The sequence below is a fragment of the Lutjanus erythropterus genome, chromosome 14 (genome assembly GCF_056507025.1).
Source record: "Lutjanus erythropterus isolate fLutEry1 chromosome 14, fLutEry1.hap2, whole genome shotgun sequence".
NCBI lineage: Eukaryota > Metazoa > Chordata > Actinopteri > Lutjaniformes > Lutjanidae > Lutjanus > Lutjanus erythropterus.
Window position 1 is genome coordinate 20,863,971 of NC_139330.1, and position 16,561 is coordinate 20,880,531.

Below are 16,561 nucleotides of genomic sequence, written 5' to 3' on the forward strand. Positions count from 1 at the left end.
ATGCCAGAACCCGCAGGGTACAGTGTCGCCTAACCCACTTAAATTATTTTACTCTGAATTATATTTTCAAGGCAGCAAGTGGCGCACAATCAACTACCACTCTACTACTTTTCAAGGACCTGACAAGTTCTTTCAGCCAGCAGTTGTCTGCGTTTCCATCACAGTCCAAGCTAAATTAGTCTGCTGGTGTATGAAAAAGCAACTGCTGTTTATATATGTCATTTGCATGTGACTATGACAATGCCATATAAAGCGATGGACAGTTCCTGTTGGATCTTGTTCTCAGCATAAATCCTCAATAAGGCCTGGACTTCATTGTGCCTCCCCGCTGATGAGGTGTTGAAACAAAACCAACAAGAAGCAAACTAGTTTGCAGGTGCAGTTTTTTTTTAAATGGTGGCTTATATAAAATGCTGCCAGTATGCAAACAATCAGAAATGTCCAGTACTGAAAGCCCCACACTCAAAGTTCCTGTCCATTTGGAAAGTACTTGCCCCTGAGCAGGGACTTTTTAAAGGATAAAATAAAGTCCCTGGACTTTAATTTAGACCCTGGTCCCTGTGCTGGAATTACACTAATAGGCCTTTTCCACAAACATGAAATCAGGCCATTCTGATTTAAGTACCTAATTTTTTTTTATGCTGTTCTGAGCATTTCCACCAGAAATAAATTGATTGAGAACCCAAAATGTTGGTTCCAACCTGGAACCAAAACATAGTAAGAACCTTCTCAGGTTTCTGGTCCCTGGGGGAAAAACATCACTGTGGTGGAAGCGCGGCTATAACCACAACTTGACCAAACATCTACAGAAACACAATACATAAAATTGAAAAACATTTTATTTTCATGTCACAGCAAACCATGCTGATATAAACTCACGTGTATACATACAGCAATGTGGACAAATTAGCCTCTGAGTTTGCATTGAATGTTGCCAAACTATTGCACACTGTTGTTTTGGAAAGCAAATAACGCATTAGAGCTTATTTCATCTTATCAGCCATCAGTTAAACTTCATTCTGTTTTATTCACAGCATTATTGGCATTATTGAATGTCAAAAATGCCAAATACATATGGAAATAAATCCTCATTTTACCAAGCATATGCTAAAAGATTTATCTAAGCCCCTATGTGTAGAAGTCGTATATAATACCATCTTTGAAATGTTTTTTATGCCGTATGTTTTTGTTTGTAGAAAAATGAGGCAATCCAGGTGATGTTTGGTACCGTCGACAAATCCTATACATAGGAGCTTTACATGTGATCCATAACTGCTAAAGCAATAAGAAAATTAAATAATATCCTCTGAATTTACAACGCTTTTCACAAAAATGTACAATTGTGATGTAAATGTTAGAAAAAGATGACTTGATTTTAAAGGCGGAGGAGGTGAAATTCGCTTTTAAACTGTAATTCAGAGTGGGACAGTGTTGCCTGAGCATGTGCCCGTTGATAATGGGATCTAAAATCACTGTTTCCTGTCACAGTATTTGTGAGAAGACAGCTTTCAAGTCTTCCCCAGAGTGGGGCTTCCGGTGAGGTGCAGAGTTGAAGTCTTGTTTCATTATCATGAACATGTACCCGTGTTGTCACTTCCTGTTTGCGGTGTCAGCTGCTGCAGGAGCTCTATGTAGAGCTCGACGCGACTGAGGAGAGGTGTGTTTTTTTCAGCTCGCAGCAGCTTGGAGTACACATTCTTATAGGTTTTCAACACCTCCTCATCCTTATTGCTGCAATAAAGACAAATATATTGGTCAGGAGGGAGCGTTGTGAAGGTTAAAGGTATAGTTCACATTATTTTGAAGCGGGGTTGTATGAAGTACATACCCATAGTAAGGCTGTCAAAAGTTCCCTAAGTATTGATTCTTTGTTCATTTGTTTAAAAATAATACAAAGCTATCATTTCATAGTAGTGAAAGCACCAAAGCTATAAAAAAAAAAAGATCTTATTCAAGTCCTCAGTTCAATCTTCATTGTCCTGCCTGAAGTTTGGCTGGCATCATCACAAATCTTGACAGTGTTCAGTTTTCTGTACAAGCACTGTGTACAGATCGTTAATTTCTTTGCCTAGGATTTTTTTTCTGTTTCCCATGGTATTGAAAGAGGTATAGAGTATTGGTTTTTAATACTAGTGTTATATCCAAGTTTAAAATTCTGGCATTGTGACAGTTGTGACAGTAGTCAGTGTATCATCTAAAGTACACTCACAGTTTAGAGAAGCAGACTAGAGTACCAGCACAGGAGCTAAGCAGTTACGTGGACATAAAACATATTTTAGCCACCCAGAAGAAAAAAATCTTTCAGTTTAATTTTTCACTGCTTTATGGTGCTGTCAGGCAGCCTTTTTCTGAAGGCAAACTGTTGTTATATATGTAGTTAATCTGTTGGCGTTATGTGATGAATGGTGGTGAAGCCAAACTAACTTTTTAAAACACAAAAGTTAAATTAAGAGAGGCAGTAGTACATCAGTAACTTAAGCAAGTTAATAATAAATATTAAAAATGTTCTGTATACTTAAAATATTGTTGATTATTTTAGGTGGCTAAAATATGTTTTGCTGCTGACCCTGTCCACAGCAGTAGCTTTCTATACCAGTACTCCTCTCTGCTTCTTCAAACTGGGGGCGTGCCGACCACAAGCTACTGTAGGTAATACACTGACTATTGATGAGTACCTCGTACAACCCCACATTAAATAATCTGAACCATCCCTTTAAAGGATATTCGATCTATACATAGCTGAACCTACCATAAGGGTTTTAGATTCTTGCTCACCTTGGTTTCCGTTTCATTGTCGTCATCAGTTTGATCAGCTGCAGCAGCAGGAAGGAGAAACTTGGCTCAAACACGCCGATTAACTTCATCACTTCCTGCAGGTTCAGTCCTGAGGCAGGGCCACTGGCCACATCAGGAGACTCTGCTGATCGGGCAGGGTCTGGTTCACTCAACTACAGGACAGGACGTGAGAGGAAAAACATGTTGTAAGTTACAGTGTGTGATCAACTGAACAAAGCTTTTCAAAGATGAATAAGCACGAGCTAGCATTCCCATCTGCTGCTCTAAAACTTACCTCTATCTGCTCCTCCAGCAGCTCGTGATGAATCAGCTGGAAAGCATGGCGAGTTTCTGTCATGATCTCTATTGCTCCAGTCAGGCTCTTTAACTTAGCCGCGCTGCTGCTCTGACCTGTGGAAACACAACATCACTGTGAGAGGATCGTCTGTTCGCCAGTTCAAACCGTCTCTTAAGACAAAACCAAACATTACAGACGACATCCCATCATTCACTGTGATGAACGGCGCCTCACCTGCCATAGTAAACTCAGCAAAGGCCACCCTCTCCAAAAGCGTGCGGAGCAGCTCGCAGGGTGCGTCTTTGAGGCTGAGGAACAAACAGACAGCCTTGCTGTAGTGGAGCTCTGCCAGGCTCCGATGCTGCTTCCTCAAGTGTTCATCCCCCACCTGTCACACAATTAGAGCCAGAAACACAGACGCCCTTCAGTGTGCATTATACTGTGGTAACTATGAAATACATCCCACCACCAGTGCCTCTATTCTAGCCACTGTGCAGGTCTTTTTTCTTAGAGAAATTAACAAATTTATCTGTCTCTCGCTATCTCTTAGTGGGACTGGTAATTATTGCATTTCATAGTCACTGGAGAAAAAAAAAGAAATGATAATGCAATATTTACTGGACTCTACACAAAACAAGAATCTTCCCTTATGTCTGGAAAATGATTTGTAGACCCTGAATTCTCTTAAGCACCACAATAATTCATTTATAATGGTCTGTTTTGACACATTTTACCTTTGCAGCTCCATCAATTTGAATATTGCACTTGGCCATATTGTGATATCAGTAATATTTCAACTGACCGTTCAGTCCTAAGAAAAAATATTAGATAATTGTACATGGTTTCTCACCTGGTTGCGGAAGCAGCTGTGGTACATGGAGGCCAGGCGGTGGTGGATGGTGGCAGCTCTGTACTGGTAGAGCGGCTGGCGAGCCGACTCAGTCTGAAGGTCACAGTACTTCAGGGACTTCATCATTGCCTCAGTCACCTCCCGCTCAATCTGGGAAAACACGCATAGGGATGGATGACTGCAACTGCTGATAAAAAACAACCGATGATGCACCCCTGTATAGTCACCAATTTCCAATTAATATATCCATACAAACATGTAGACTAAAGGTTGCCATTAGAAAAATGTAAGATTATTAAACTGTGTGGAAGAGTTCAAAGTTTAACTTGACTTAGAATATATCTTCTCTATTTTGTGTTCAAGCCCACCTGCTCCTGGGCCTTCCTAGACAGTGGAGCGTAGTCCTGCAGAAGTGTAGCCAAGGTGAAATACGTAGTGGACAGTTCCCAGTTTACACTGTCCCACACTGCTGGGTGGCTCTCTCGGCTTGCCAAAGACTTCATGGCCCGCAGGTAGTAGTCTATGGCCTGGGGTAAACATCAGGTGAAACGAACTTTTGATCAAGAGCATGCTAGGAAAAGGTTGAGACGTAGCGAGGTGGATAAAAACAGAGAGAGCATTAGGACTGCAAAAGAGCAAATCATTTTCCGTTGCAGCAGTGTCAATGTTCAGTGCAGAACTTCAGAAATAAAAGGTTTGACACGGCACCTTGTTATAGTACAGAGCCTCTTCAGGTGAGAATTCCCCTCTGCTCTGGTCAGCAGAGATGGCACAGTGGGCCTGAGCACAGATTCTCATTAATCTGCCCGTATTACACAGCAGCAGGGCTGTATTAGTGCTGTCGGCAATGGCTTCAAAGTCCTTCATGCCTTTTTCAAAGAAGGCAAAACTCTTTTTCCACATCTCCTGCTCTGCTACAGACACCGACTTCTTCACTAGAGGGGGACAAGGTCAGTTAGATACAGCAACAGGGACAAAAAGGGAGGTAAAAACTATTATATAAGGACAACGCAGCAGTTCCTTTTTATTATTTTCCACTTCCAATTGCTGCTGATGCAGTTGACTCTTTATATTAAAGTGCTTCTAATAATTTAATAAGTAATAAGGCACTTATAAGATGCTTATTAACAATAATAAGTGTTAATAATAGCATCATGTTAAAAACATGTTTATTGTTAGATTCTAAAAGATTTATGAGCAATTATTAACTGTTCCCATTGCTATTTGAGGGTACTGGATCTAAAGTGTGCTTATTAATTATTACTCTAAAATGCTTATTATGGTTAATAAAGTCTTCATTATACACTTATTAACAGTTAAAAGAGTAAGAGGGAATGCAATGTTTGCAATTAACATTTATATAGTCTTAATAACACATACTAATATTAAAAGCCATCTTATAAGGGGCCTTATTGCCTATTAAATAAAGCTTATTACAAGCACCTTAATATAACGTGTCACAGTTCCTTTGTTATTATGCTTCTGGTGCAAAGTATCTAAATTTCAATATTAGTCACACAAATTCATAAATTCTGCAAATTGTGTGAGTAAATTACATAAATACATACAGGAGCATGTACTTAGTTAAAAGGATTAGCTGTCATTCTGTTCACTTATATCAGTGGCTATAATTCCCAAAGTTCCATCTGTGGTCTATTGCTGTTGTCTATCCAACATACCTTCTTTCTCCGTCTGCATGGCTGCAGCCTGGTTCATGTAGTAGACTCCCATCTCGTTACGGATGTTTCCCAGCCTTTTGAGCACCTGAGCCAGCTGATCTGAGGCATGATCCTTCAAAGCCTCAGAGACGAGCAGTTCATACGCTGCCTCATAACACTTACTGCTAACAAACAGCTGGTACTCCGGGTCTGTGGCCAGGTCTGTTGCCATGTTGAAGGCTAGTGGGTGGAGAGTATTGACAAATGGAATCATCAATAATTTCTTGTCTTTTGAAGGTTTTCTATTTAGTTAAGAGACTAAAGCGAACTAACTGAAATTGAGTTGTGAATGATGCTGTTGGAACTGAAATGGACACAGTGCACTAACAACCATAATTTAAATACATCAAGCAGAACTGACCCTGGCAGCTGCTCTCTCTGTGCAGGCTGTGCAGGATCTCCTGGTCCTCTTTGGTCTGGTAGCTGTATTCCTCCAGGTAAGCAGCTCTGTTGTTGGCGTTCTGGGCCAACATCAGCTGGATGTCCCCACAGAGAGACAGGCACTGGCTGTGAAAGTGCAGCACCTGCGGGTGCAGCGTGCCGCTCACTGAACAATAGGCATCTGGAGGAAACAACAACAGAAGAAGAGAGGAGGGTCACTGTTACTGATGTTGTTACTTTTATTGTTCTTATTTTTCTCTCCGCCATGTTTAAGCCTGGGGAGGATCATGTGATATGTAGTGTGTGTGTGAATGGGTCTGGAGCTTCTGTCTGCAGCTAATCTCGCATATTATTGGACACCTAATAGTTTTTGTTGATTTATGACTGTATGCTTAAGGACTTCTTTTGGTTGCAGTGATTTACAATCTTTGAAAAACAACTATTTTATTAGCTGCTCTGTTTTACATCAACTGCTGACTCATCACTCCTTTTAACCTGCCAATAGGGGCCACAAGTTATCAACAACTGCTAAGCTAAAACCAAGGTTTAAGGAGTCTATTCCAGGACACATTTTGGCCTTTGTCAAGGCTCAACTTTTCACTGAAAACCAGAGCATCTGCAAAATAATTCCATTCCCAAAATGTTATGATCCAAGTTCGGCACAATGTGAGATGAATAAAACCTGAATTTGTCAGCTGCGCTGCCATCTCCACTATCCACTATGTATCTGCATGGTTATCTGCAGATTTCACTTCAAAATCAAATGCAACTTACTTAATTCTTAACTGACTTACAAGAAATTTGGTTTTGGTTTTATCATTATATAAACAGCCCTGTGCGAAAATATTAACCTTCTTAGTATCCTCAACTTCCACTGAGACATGCAGGCTCTAACCAGCATCAACTGTAAATAATTTAGAATTTCAGTTCTTGAGTCTCAAAAATGTACAGTAGATTTCTATTCCTATTGTTGTTAAGCTGCCTGGTTGCTATGTTCTACATAAATAACACAATGTTCTTAAACAAATAATGTTAAAAATTGATAAGTTTCACGTTATCATCCCTTTTATTGTTTGTTGTTTTCAGTTTATGCAGATGAACCCAGGACACTCAGTCACACTACCATTATTCTATGCATGTTCTTAAAGAAACCTGAGACTATACAAGTTGGATCTCACAGTTGTGTTGACATTGCAGTAGGTGTTTCATAATAATGTTACCTGTCAGAGATCTGCACTTTACTGAGTGCACTCTTCTAGTTGTTACAGTTATTGTTATGTTAACTGCTGTTATTGTTATATCAGACTCAATCAGATGTAAGGATTTGATCGGTTTGAAAAATTAAAAAAACAGTATTTTGTTCCAGTATGTTTCTTAATTCTTATTTAACTTAATTTTGCCTGAATTAACAGATCATGTTATTAACACTATTGAAATGTAAGCTGGTAGAAATGAAAAAACTACAAATTTTCACAACAATAAAGCAAAATGTCAGGCACATTCTTATTTAAAAAAAACACGAAAATACTGAAAAGCAATTAACTATTACAGTACAGTGACATTTTCCAATGTTTCACAGACTTAAAAAACCTTACCGTAACACTGTAGAGATAGCTTGATGTAGCGCAAAGCTCGCCCATACTTCAGCAAGTTCGTGGCTGCATCAGACAGGACGTAGTAGGCCTTGGAGGCTTTGAGGAAGAGCTGCAGCTTCAAACGGTGCTGCCACGAGCCAGGGATCATCCCTGAGCGAGTTGGGTGCTTCTGGTCTGCCTGGAACGGCCCAACTATTGACACACACACACACATTGGAAGACCAGGAGTAAGATACATGCAGGACTGAGAGATGAAGAATGTCCTGGTAGTCGAGTCATTGAGCCAAAAGTAGCAAATGGTGTATGCAATAGCCACATACCTATTTCCTGTTTTATTATGCTGTATTATATTGATTATCAATTGAAATAAGTAAACTGACCTCTTTCAAGAAGAAGAGAGATGCCTGTCTCAGCTGCACAGGCTCCAATTGCACTTCTGTCCTCATATTTGAGAGGGATGGGTGTGTTAGGGTCTGCAGCTGGGAGATCACTCTCCTTCTTGATGGTGCCATCCACTGCCTTTAGTCCCTGTGGATGTGTGTATTACAGCGATTATTAATAATAACACAGTTCTCTGGATACATTACAGTTTTTTAGAATTGCTAACATCCTTTTGTCCAATCTGTAGTTCTATTTTCAAAATTCGATTAGCTGAACATCCATCTGTTGCAGACCATACTATTAGCACAATTCATGTTGTTTTCATAGTATATATGCAGGCAATCACCATGTTTCTAAAATGCTTGAATACAAGCATACAAGCTTACCTAATACCAAAATTACTGATCTGTCTTGTTCCATTTACAAATCCCTGCACACAGCATGCACAAAATCAAAACAAAATGTTCAAAACCTTAAATATAATCTTAAGTCTTTACTTCTGTGACAACAAAACATGTTGGAACAGCTGCCGAGTATTTCTGAATGAACAGATGATTGAAACATTGACAAACAGCAGATTTCCTGTAAGTTGTGTAAAACTGACCAACCACAGGTGAATATAATGTCAACCAGAGACATAGCAGGTCCAATTACATGGAACTGAATTCTTCCTAATACATGGACATATACAGTAGAAAGTTTTGACCACTGGCAGCAACTTCATGCTGCTAATAAACTTTTACTGTAGCAATTCTGTCACTTACACTTTTTATTTGTACTGTACATTATATAAAGTAAAGTTGACTTGTCTGTTGCCAAAAATTCACTCGTTCGCAGAATGGTTTACAGTAAAAAGAAAACTAATTTATGAAAACAATGCATTTCAAATTGACCATTGTATGCAAGTTAAGACAAAGTATATTAAATCTAGGTAAACACTTGTTAGCAATTTTAAAAACTTTCACAGCACTGTATGAACAGGGACTTGCCTTTAATACGTAGCTCAGAACGTGTCTGCACTTCTCCTCCTTGTCTTGAGAAACAGGGAAAGCACAACTTGGCTGTGGGGATCAGAAAAGGGGAGATTATTTTGGATGTTTATGTGCAACATATTTATCTGTACATTCCACACTGTCCCCTCCGGTCTGTGTTGAGGAGAAACATTTAGAGAAGCGCTCACTCTGATCTGGTGAGTGGATTTGTATTTCTCTGGAACCGACAGCTCCCCTACAGAGCGGATCACAGCCACAGCTTTGCTATCATCCTGCGAGCTGTAGGAGCCGTTCTCATCGCTGTCCTCCATCAGCTCCACCTCCTCCTCCTCGTCCTCCTCCTCCTCCTCATCCTCCTCCTCCTCCTCTTCCTCCTCCCTGTCTTCGTCGCTGTAGCTGTCCTCTGAGCCACCGGCCCGAAGCGACTCCCCTCCGTCTTCCTGGGGAGGCTCGTCGAGCTGGAACAGCTCTGACAGCATGTAGTGGGCTGAGGCGATGATCTGAACAGACGGGAGATGAAGGAGATCAGAAGTGGAGTCAGGTTCAATCAAATCTGAACTAATGGCCATCTCAGATTTAGTCAAGTGGTTTCACTTTTTACTTCCCCGCTGTCCAAATCTAGATGAGAATACACTTTGGAAGTGGCAGTTTCTTCTTTGAATTCATGCTTACCTGCGGATGCCTTTCCTCATCCAGAAGTTTGACGCAGTTTAGAAGTAAAGTTCTGATTGTGCCGTAGTGTTTTCTGTTTTGCCTCGCCTTCAGCATCAAATTACTGGCAACTCTGCATCACAAAGCATAAAATATACAAGGACGCATTACAGTGTTGCACACTTTCATTGTTAATTCTGTCTGACTGAAGCATAACTTGTAGAAGGGATATTTTATTTAAACAAGGGCAAGTTGAAAATGGCCATTTATAACAACATTAAACTGTTAAAATTGCTCTTTAGCAATTTGGCTCTTTAGGCCCCTTATTCTTGCACTTAAACATACAATAGAAATACTTCTCCCACTATGGGGTCTCTCTCACATCAAATCAATAACAGAAGACATAGTTTGAGGATGTGGATCATGGGCATACATTGAGCATATAGCATATGTCTAGTATTTTTAGACATTTTAATGAAAATATATATTATAGCTTTAAATAAACTCCAACTTTGTTAATTTTGTGGACTTCAGGTTCAGTTAGGTGCCCTACCTAACTGAACCTGAAGTCCAAATATGTGCCCAACTACAGCAAATATTTTAAGCTAATTCAAATATAGCTACAATAGTTAATTGATTAGTTAACGACTATTAAATTAATCGCCAAATATTTTGATAAACAGTTAACTGGTTTGAGTAATTATTTTTTGGGAAGAACTGTAAAAATTCTGATTCCGGCTTACTAAATCTGATTATTTCGGTTTCTTTACTCCTCTATGAAAGTAGGGAAAACAACATTTTTCATAGACCAAACAACTAATCAAGGAAATAAATGACAGATTAATTGGCAATGAAAATAATCATAAGCTGCAGTCCTAAAGATGCATGAATATTACAGGTAAAATATTAAATAAACTCTCTGTGACATGTCAAAGCTCTTTTTGAATAGGAAAAATATTTTCAGAATCTTTTCAGTCCTGGAATTCAGTTCCTTGAACGCATTGATTTTCCCACTTTTCACAACTCCAACTCCTCTCTTGAGTCTTTCTCAGATACTCACTTGTACAGTAACACAGCCACAGGAAGAGTAAAGGGATTCTGACATTTCTCTTCTTCAGCCTCCTCACACAGAGTAGTGAGATCATAAAGCTTCACGATGTCACTCCCACTAGCTGCAGATTAAAGAAAAAACATGAGAAAACATCAAGATAGAAAAGCGCACAGCACTGAACAGTACAGACTTTCTACAAAGACAAATTCCTGTTCACTTATCTCCCACCTTTGAAAAGCCAGTAGGTGTGACCCTCTTTGGTGCAGTTGGATTTAAGGAAGGAGAGGATGTTTTGGGCGATGTCTTTCACCACCCTTGTGGAGAAAGTTGAGTTCTCCAGATGAGGGATGTCCTCTGTTTTTATCATCTCATATTTCTGCACATAAAACCACACAGGCAAAAACAATGAAAAAATATTACCACATTTTCAATAAAAGCTTTAAATGAATGACTTTAACAACACATTTACTGCCATTAAAATGACCACGATAGTAAATATAACTTACGTTCTACTATGAAGATGAACTCATCTATCAACAGTCATTGAACAGATAATAATAATAATACTTATTTCAACACTGGACTACAGCCAACTGTAATTTACCTGAACAATGCCATTGACGTGAAAGCACATGACAAGCTCTGGGACGTTGCACATCAGATTGTCGAGCCAGTAGTCCATACCAGTCAGAATGTTGATTGGTTTATTGTTGTCCCTGAAAATCGGAGTAAGAACATTCGAGGTTAGATCACACAGGAAAGATGTAATGGAACCAAAATGTGATTCTGATGAGGTTGAAGCATCCCAAATTAAAGTTCTGCTTCATCACCCAATGTCAGACAAATTAAATTTAAAAACTGTCCTGCCAAGAATAATTTTTACCATCTATAATAATGTGCAGACATACTTTAGGTCATCCTATCATTTTCTATGCTATTAATTGTGTATATAATTTGCATTATCTTGCTGACACAGACCTCAGACCCCAACAGAAGGCAAAAAAATCATAGAGCGCAATATAATTACATTATCACTCTCTAAATGAGTGTTAATTTCAGATCCTGGATGGAAGCAAAATGTTTTAAAATTCCAACCTGAGTCTCAGACTGACGGCAGGATAACGGCCACCTCCGAAAATAGGCATGTTGGACCCAACCAACATGTGGATGTCCTCAAATGTCCACATGATGTTTCGCACAAAGTCGTTTCTTAAACCCTGTTCAAAAAAAAAAAGAAAAAAGAAAAAAAAAACATGTCAAAATGTATATAACAATGTATGCAAGTATGCACTAAACATAAGATACCAACTGTATTGTCTTTCTCAGCTAAGTTTTTGTGTATTTTCTTGTTTGGAATACTGTACATATACACAGTATATACATTCTTTGGTTGGTTCGTATACACACATATACTTTATGTATACTCTTAGTTACTTCTGTGGCTATTATCAAGGATAATGGGGGAAACTGACTAAGTATCTAAGTATCTATGTCTGAATGCTGTTGGTTTATGTCTATAATGGTCATGGGATTCCTGGTTAGCAGGGTGGATGGGGATGAATGAATGGAGAGGTTGTACTGTGTAGTTTTGCTGAGATTTGTTTGCCGTTTCTGTTGTTCTAATCTATGTACACTAACTTGTAGGGCTGCAGGGTTGCTCTTTATATAAACAATAAAATCACATAAAATCATAAGACCAACTGTGGTTAGCAGACCATTAAGGAAGCTTGTATTACCTGACTGTTCTCCCCTTCATTGAAGAGCATTGGGAGGTTTTGCTCTTTGGGTACAGACGTCACCTGGCCCAGAGCAAACTTGCTGTCCACAGAGACACTTTCCTGGGTATTTAATAATAGCAATACTGTCAGTGCAAATCAAAATCCTCACAAACATGGGCTTAGCAGTCACCCAAGAGCCAATCTCATCTAAAACCACTGGTTACTGGTTTCAGATACATTTCATCCCACTAAACACAGAAGGTTTTGAGTGTCAACTGCACACATGATTGATTTCTATTCAAGAACAAATCCTTTCCAAAGTAACATTTATCTCTCCACTCAATCACAGGTCTGGCTGCCCTATCAGAGACTAGTAAATAACTGTCCAACAGCCAAGATGCCGTACTTGCTTGGGAGCATCTGACTCTTCTGCATCAGACGATGTGCTGGTGAAGGTGGTGGGCCATGAAGAATTGAACTCCTCTGCCTCGTTCTCTTCCTCCCCTTCATTCAGGTTGTCTGGTACAGGCTCTGCAGCCCCATCACCATTTATACTGGAGGAAACACACAAGTTGTTATAGGATAAGATATGGAAATATGCACCTTAAAGTAAAGTGGGAAATCCTACTTTTTTTTCCTCCATAATGCCAAATACTCACCTGTAGTAAAGGAACTTTGACAGGATTGCTTTCTGATACCAGTGCTCTTTACTCTTCTTTTTCCTCTGCCACTTCTGATCTATTAGCCGCTGGTAAAACTCTTTTAACCATGTCCAATCTCCAGTCTACAACATACACAAAGCAGGGAGAATACAATCTCTTAACCACATACTTATAAGTTACTGTCAGGAAAAATAGAAATAATGGCACAAAAGAAAAACAAAAGTCTGGAATCAGCCCCGCTGTACCTGAGAGGATCTCATGAAGAGCTCTTGAATGTCCAGATCATCCAAAAGCAATGTTCTCCCCACACGGTGGACGGCCATACTGACATGGGACTTGCTGTAGGGAATTTTCAAAAGCTTCTTGATGTTCTGAATGTGACAGAAAACAATGTTAACATCAGGTGCATGTTCCTGAGATAATTACAGATATGTTAGCTTTGCAACAGGTCCACAAACCTCAGAGTCTGACACCACGTCGACATCATCACCGATGCAATCAATGAAGTCGTAAGCCATCCCAAAACTACAGAGGAAGAAAAGGAATTTAATCACTTCTGTTTGCAAATGGTGATATGGATTAGGTTCAGACTGATTAAAGATTTACCAATATTCACTGACCATGAAAAGGCTTCCACAGATGAATCAGTACCTGTGATTTACCCACTGATAATCCCAATATAAATGCAGCTGATTTGAAGATCATTAGCACTTTCAGCTATGCAGTGAGAAGTTGCTTCTCATTAGTGGTGTTTTTGCTGTATCATATATAATTCTGTTTCAAATATAGTTTTGTAAAATCAATGAAAAAAGGCAGAATGCATTAAGTCGAAAACACACTGTGCCCATTATGGATAGAACAGTGAGTACTAATCAGTCTTCATGAGTGCATTTAGACCAACAACGGAGGCCATCTGCCAGGCAGGTTTCTGCAATACAACAGAGCACTGATGCTTTCAGCCTCTAATGCAAACTTTGACACATATCTTCTCTCAAGAAAACATATTCATAAGATCTCAATGTGTCATCAGACATACTGCCCTGTCAAACTATAGCAGATAAGTATGTTTCAAATCATTTTAAACATTACCCAACCACATCTGATGTAAAATATATCTTAAAATACCAACCTAGCGAGAGGTGATTCTAATATTTTGTTTACCCTTATTGACATAATGGTAGGCCTGTAATGATAATTATTTTATCAAATTATCAAGGTAATGTCAATATATTGTATGATATTGTATGTTGTATTTATGTGTTTGTTTGTTTACATAAGAATGTCACCAACATTTTATTGAACCTTAACACATATAAAAAGCAGGGTTTTCCCTACCATTATAAGACCTGGACACAGGATCTATACATTTTTTCACAATACCTAAACCAAGTGCACAGAAAAACACTATACCAAGACACATTTTGTGGTCACTCCTGGCCCTGCTGCTTTTCTCCACTTCTCTAAACCCAGCAACAGTGAACCAGATGAAGTGTATTTGCATTATTGTGCTACTAGATATTAGTGCCATGAAATGGTACTAAAATGACAACAACATTTATTTCTGGGACAATATATAGGACCAACAAATGTAGTTATCACAACAGGCCTATAAATACAGTGGACAAAAAATTGGAAATGCTTCTAAGTATAATGCTATACAGCTCAACAGCACCACAAACTGACCAAAATGACCATAAGGTTGAATCAAATCACCCATCTAAAACAGTTTCAACATCATATTTATAGCAGGGCTACAGTGCACTCCTTCAATCAAGAAAAAACACATCTATAGAGACCAACATAGTTTCACACTGGAGCAATACATTTTAGATGTAGCACTAGTATTTCTCATGATGTTATACCTGGAAAAAGGCTTGCTCTTGCTGCTGGACCCTAATATAGTGGTTCCAGCACTGCCCAGGTGGGGGTTTTCTCTCAGCCAGTTGGCAGGAGGCAGCTTCAGGTCTGTCTTCTCCTGCAGGAGGGCATAGCTTGTAGGAGGTGGGGCTGCAGAGTACTTGACCACAGCACGGCTCTTTATTTCACTGTTGCCTATGCATACTGCGGAATCCTTCAAGATAACAAAGTAAAACATATTGTAAGTATGTTATTATGGCCAGGAATCACTGAACGAGTTTGACTTGAGTTTTGTCCTTTTACATTAACCATTGACTAGTAATCACCTGAGAATCAGTGTTTGGTGAACCTGTAAATCAATTAACCAATGCAAATGGAGCAAAGGTAGACATGTTGATCATTATTTTACATTCTAAATAGCCAGGCATTCAGCAACAGCCCATGTAACCGTTTCTCCCTATTCTCAGTTCTAGTTACTTACATGTTTGCTGCTCTCTCCAGTACAGGTAGGGCCACTGATTTCTTCCTTTACATTATCCAAGGGGGTCCCAGGCTCTCTGTCCCCAGCTGGTGCGCTCATACTGGACACGCCACCGTTCAAACCAGCAAACACTGGCGATTTCTCAACAACAAAACAACCTGTCCATGGCTTGGACAACTAATGGATAATCTTTAAATAGAGAGATAACGAGCGAGACACGTCAATTATGTCAGTAAAGTTAGAGATATCTCTAGTTTGCTAGCTTGACAGCTAACCCCTAAAAAGAGCAACGCCAACTCCTAGAGCTGAAAAAAAGTGTTGTTATCCAACACTGTTGTTAAATAGAAGCTGAAAGACACTCACGTGAGAAGCTGTTGTTGCTTTGTTAACCTTAGTGATGTTTAGTCCCTACTTAACTAGTAAAATAACCCTGCAGCTTCCCCTCTGTCCATTACAGTCAGTATGTTGTGGTCCTGTCTCGAAGGGAACTCTACATTTGTGAAACTCTCGCGAGATTTGTAAGCGTTGTCCCTTTTTTGTGCATATTGTACGAAGTAGGTATATTTTATAATGTCGCAACACTGTAGTTAAGACCTATTTAGGTTTAGGAACTTGGTAAGGGTTAGAGAAAGACCATTATTAGGGTTACATTGATCACTCTCTCGAGATCTTTGGTGGGTCTGGGGTTCCCTTCTAGGCACGACTGTCTGTTGTTGTCAGAACACACGTTAGCACGAGTGGCAGGCAAGCAACAGCTTCCGGTTTGACTGTAAGCAAACTCTGAAACTCATATTATTTCTTATTTCTTCCATTGGAATTAGAAAAAATATATACGATAGCTTTTGACAGTTTGTAACGTAGAATATTAGCTCGTGTCACGGTGATAATTTCAGCTCCTGCAAATTATTGAGAAAAATGTATGAACCGGAAGTACTTTCCGAGCTGTACTACCGTCTTTCTAGAAAAGTGGAGCACATTCCGTTCTGGTCTGATGTCTTTTATTTTGAAACACACATACATAAATAGCGAAAGTTATATTATATTATATTATATTATATTATATTATATTATATTATATTATATTATATTATATTATATTATATTATATGCAGTGGGAGAAGAACTATCAAGATCTTTTAATCAGGTAGAAG

The 16,561-nt window shown here is 39.2% G+C and overlaps 1 protein-coding gene across 1 annotated transcript; it reads right to left on the minus strand.

Annotated features, from left to right (window-relative positions):
* Positions 1-821: 821 nt before the first annotated feature.
* On the minus strand, positions 822-15,571 carry edrf1 (erythroid differentiation regulatory factor 1). The gene is made up of 25 exons (XM_084736119.1): positions 15,411-15,571; positions 14,935-15,143; positions 13,531-13,597; positions 13,318-13,443; positions 13,070-13,194; positions 12,817-12,964; positions 12,429-12,530; positions 11,788-11,909; positions 11,297-11,408; positions 10,921-11,068; positions 10,702-10,813; positions 9,663-9,774; positions 9,179-9,490; positions 8,988-9,059; positions 7,998-8,145; positions 7,618-7,809; positions 6,003-6,203; positions 5,603-5,821; positions 4,632-4,858; positions 4,292-4,450; positions 3,924-4,073; positions 3,308-3,461; positions 3,071-3,186; positions 2,776-2,948; positions 822-1,731 (listed from the first exon to the last, which is right to left on the minus strand). The coding sequence occupies exons 1-25, from the start codon at positions 15,507-15,509 to the stop codon at positions 1,569-1,571; spliced, it is 3,768 nt and encodes a 1,255-aa protein (XP_084592245.1). The 5' UTR covers positions 15,510-15,571; the 3' UTR covers positions 822-1,568.
* Positions 15,572-16,561: the final 990 nt, after the last annotated feature.

Coding starts and splice junctions, on each gene's coding strand:
- edrf1 (XM_084736119.1), bottom strand. CDS start 15,509: ATGAGCGCACCAGCTGGGGACAGAGAGCCTGGGACCCCCTTGGATAAT. Junction 8,146..8,987: donor TTCTGAGCTACGTATTAAAG/GCAAGTCCCTGT, acceptor ACACATCCACAG/GGACTAAAGGCAGTGGATGG. Junction 3,462..3,923: donor ACAGCTGCTTCCGCAACCAG/GTGAGAAACCAT, acceptor ATTGTGTGACAG/GTGGGGGATGAACACTTGAG.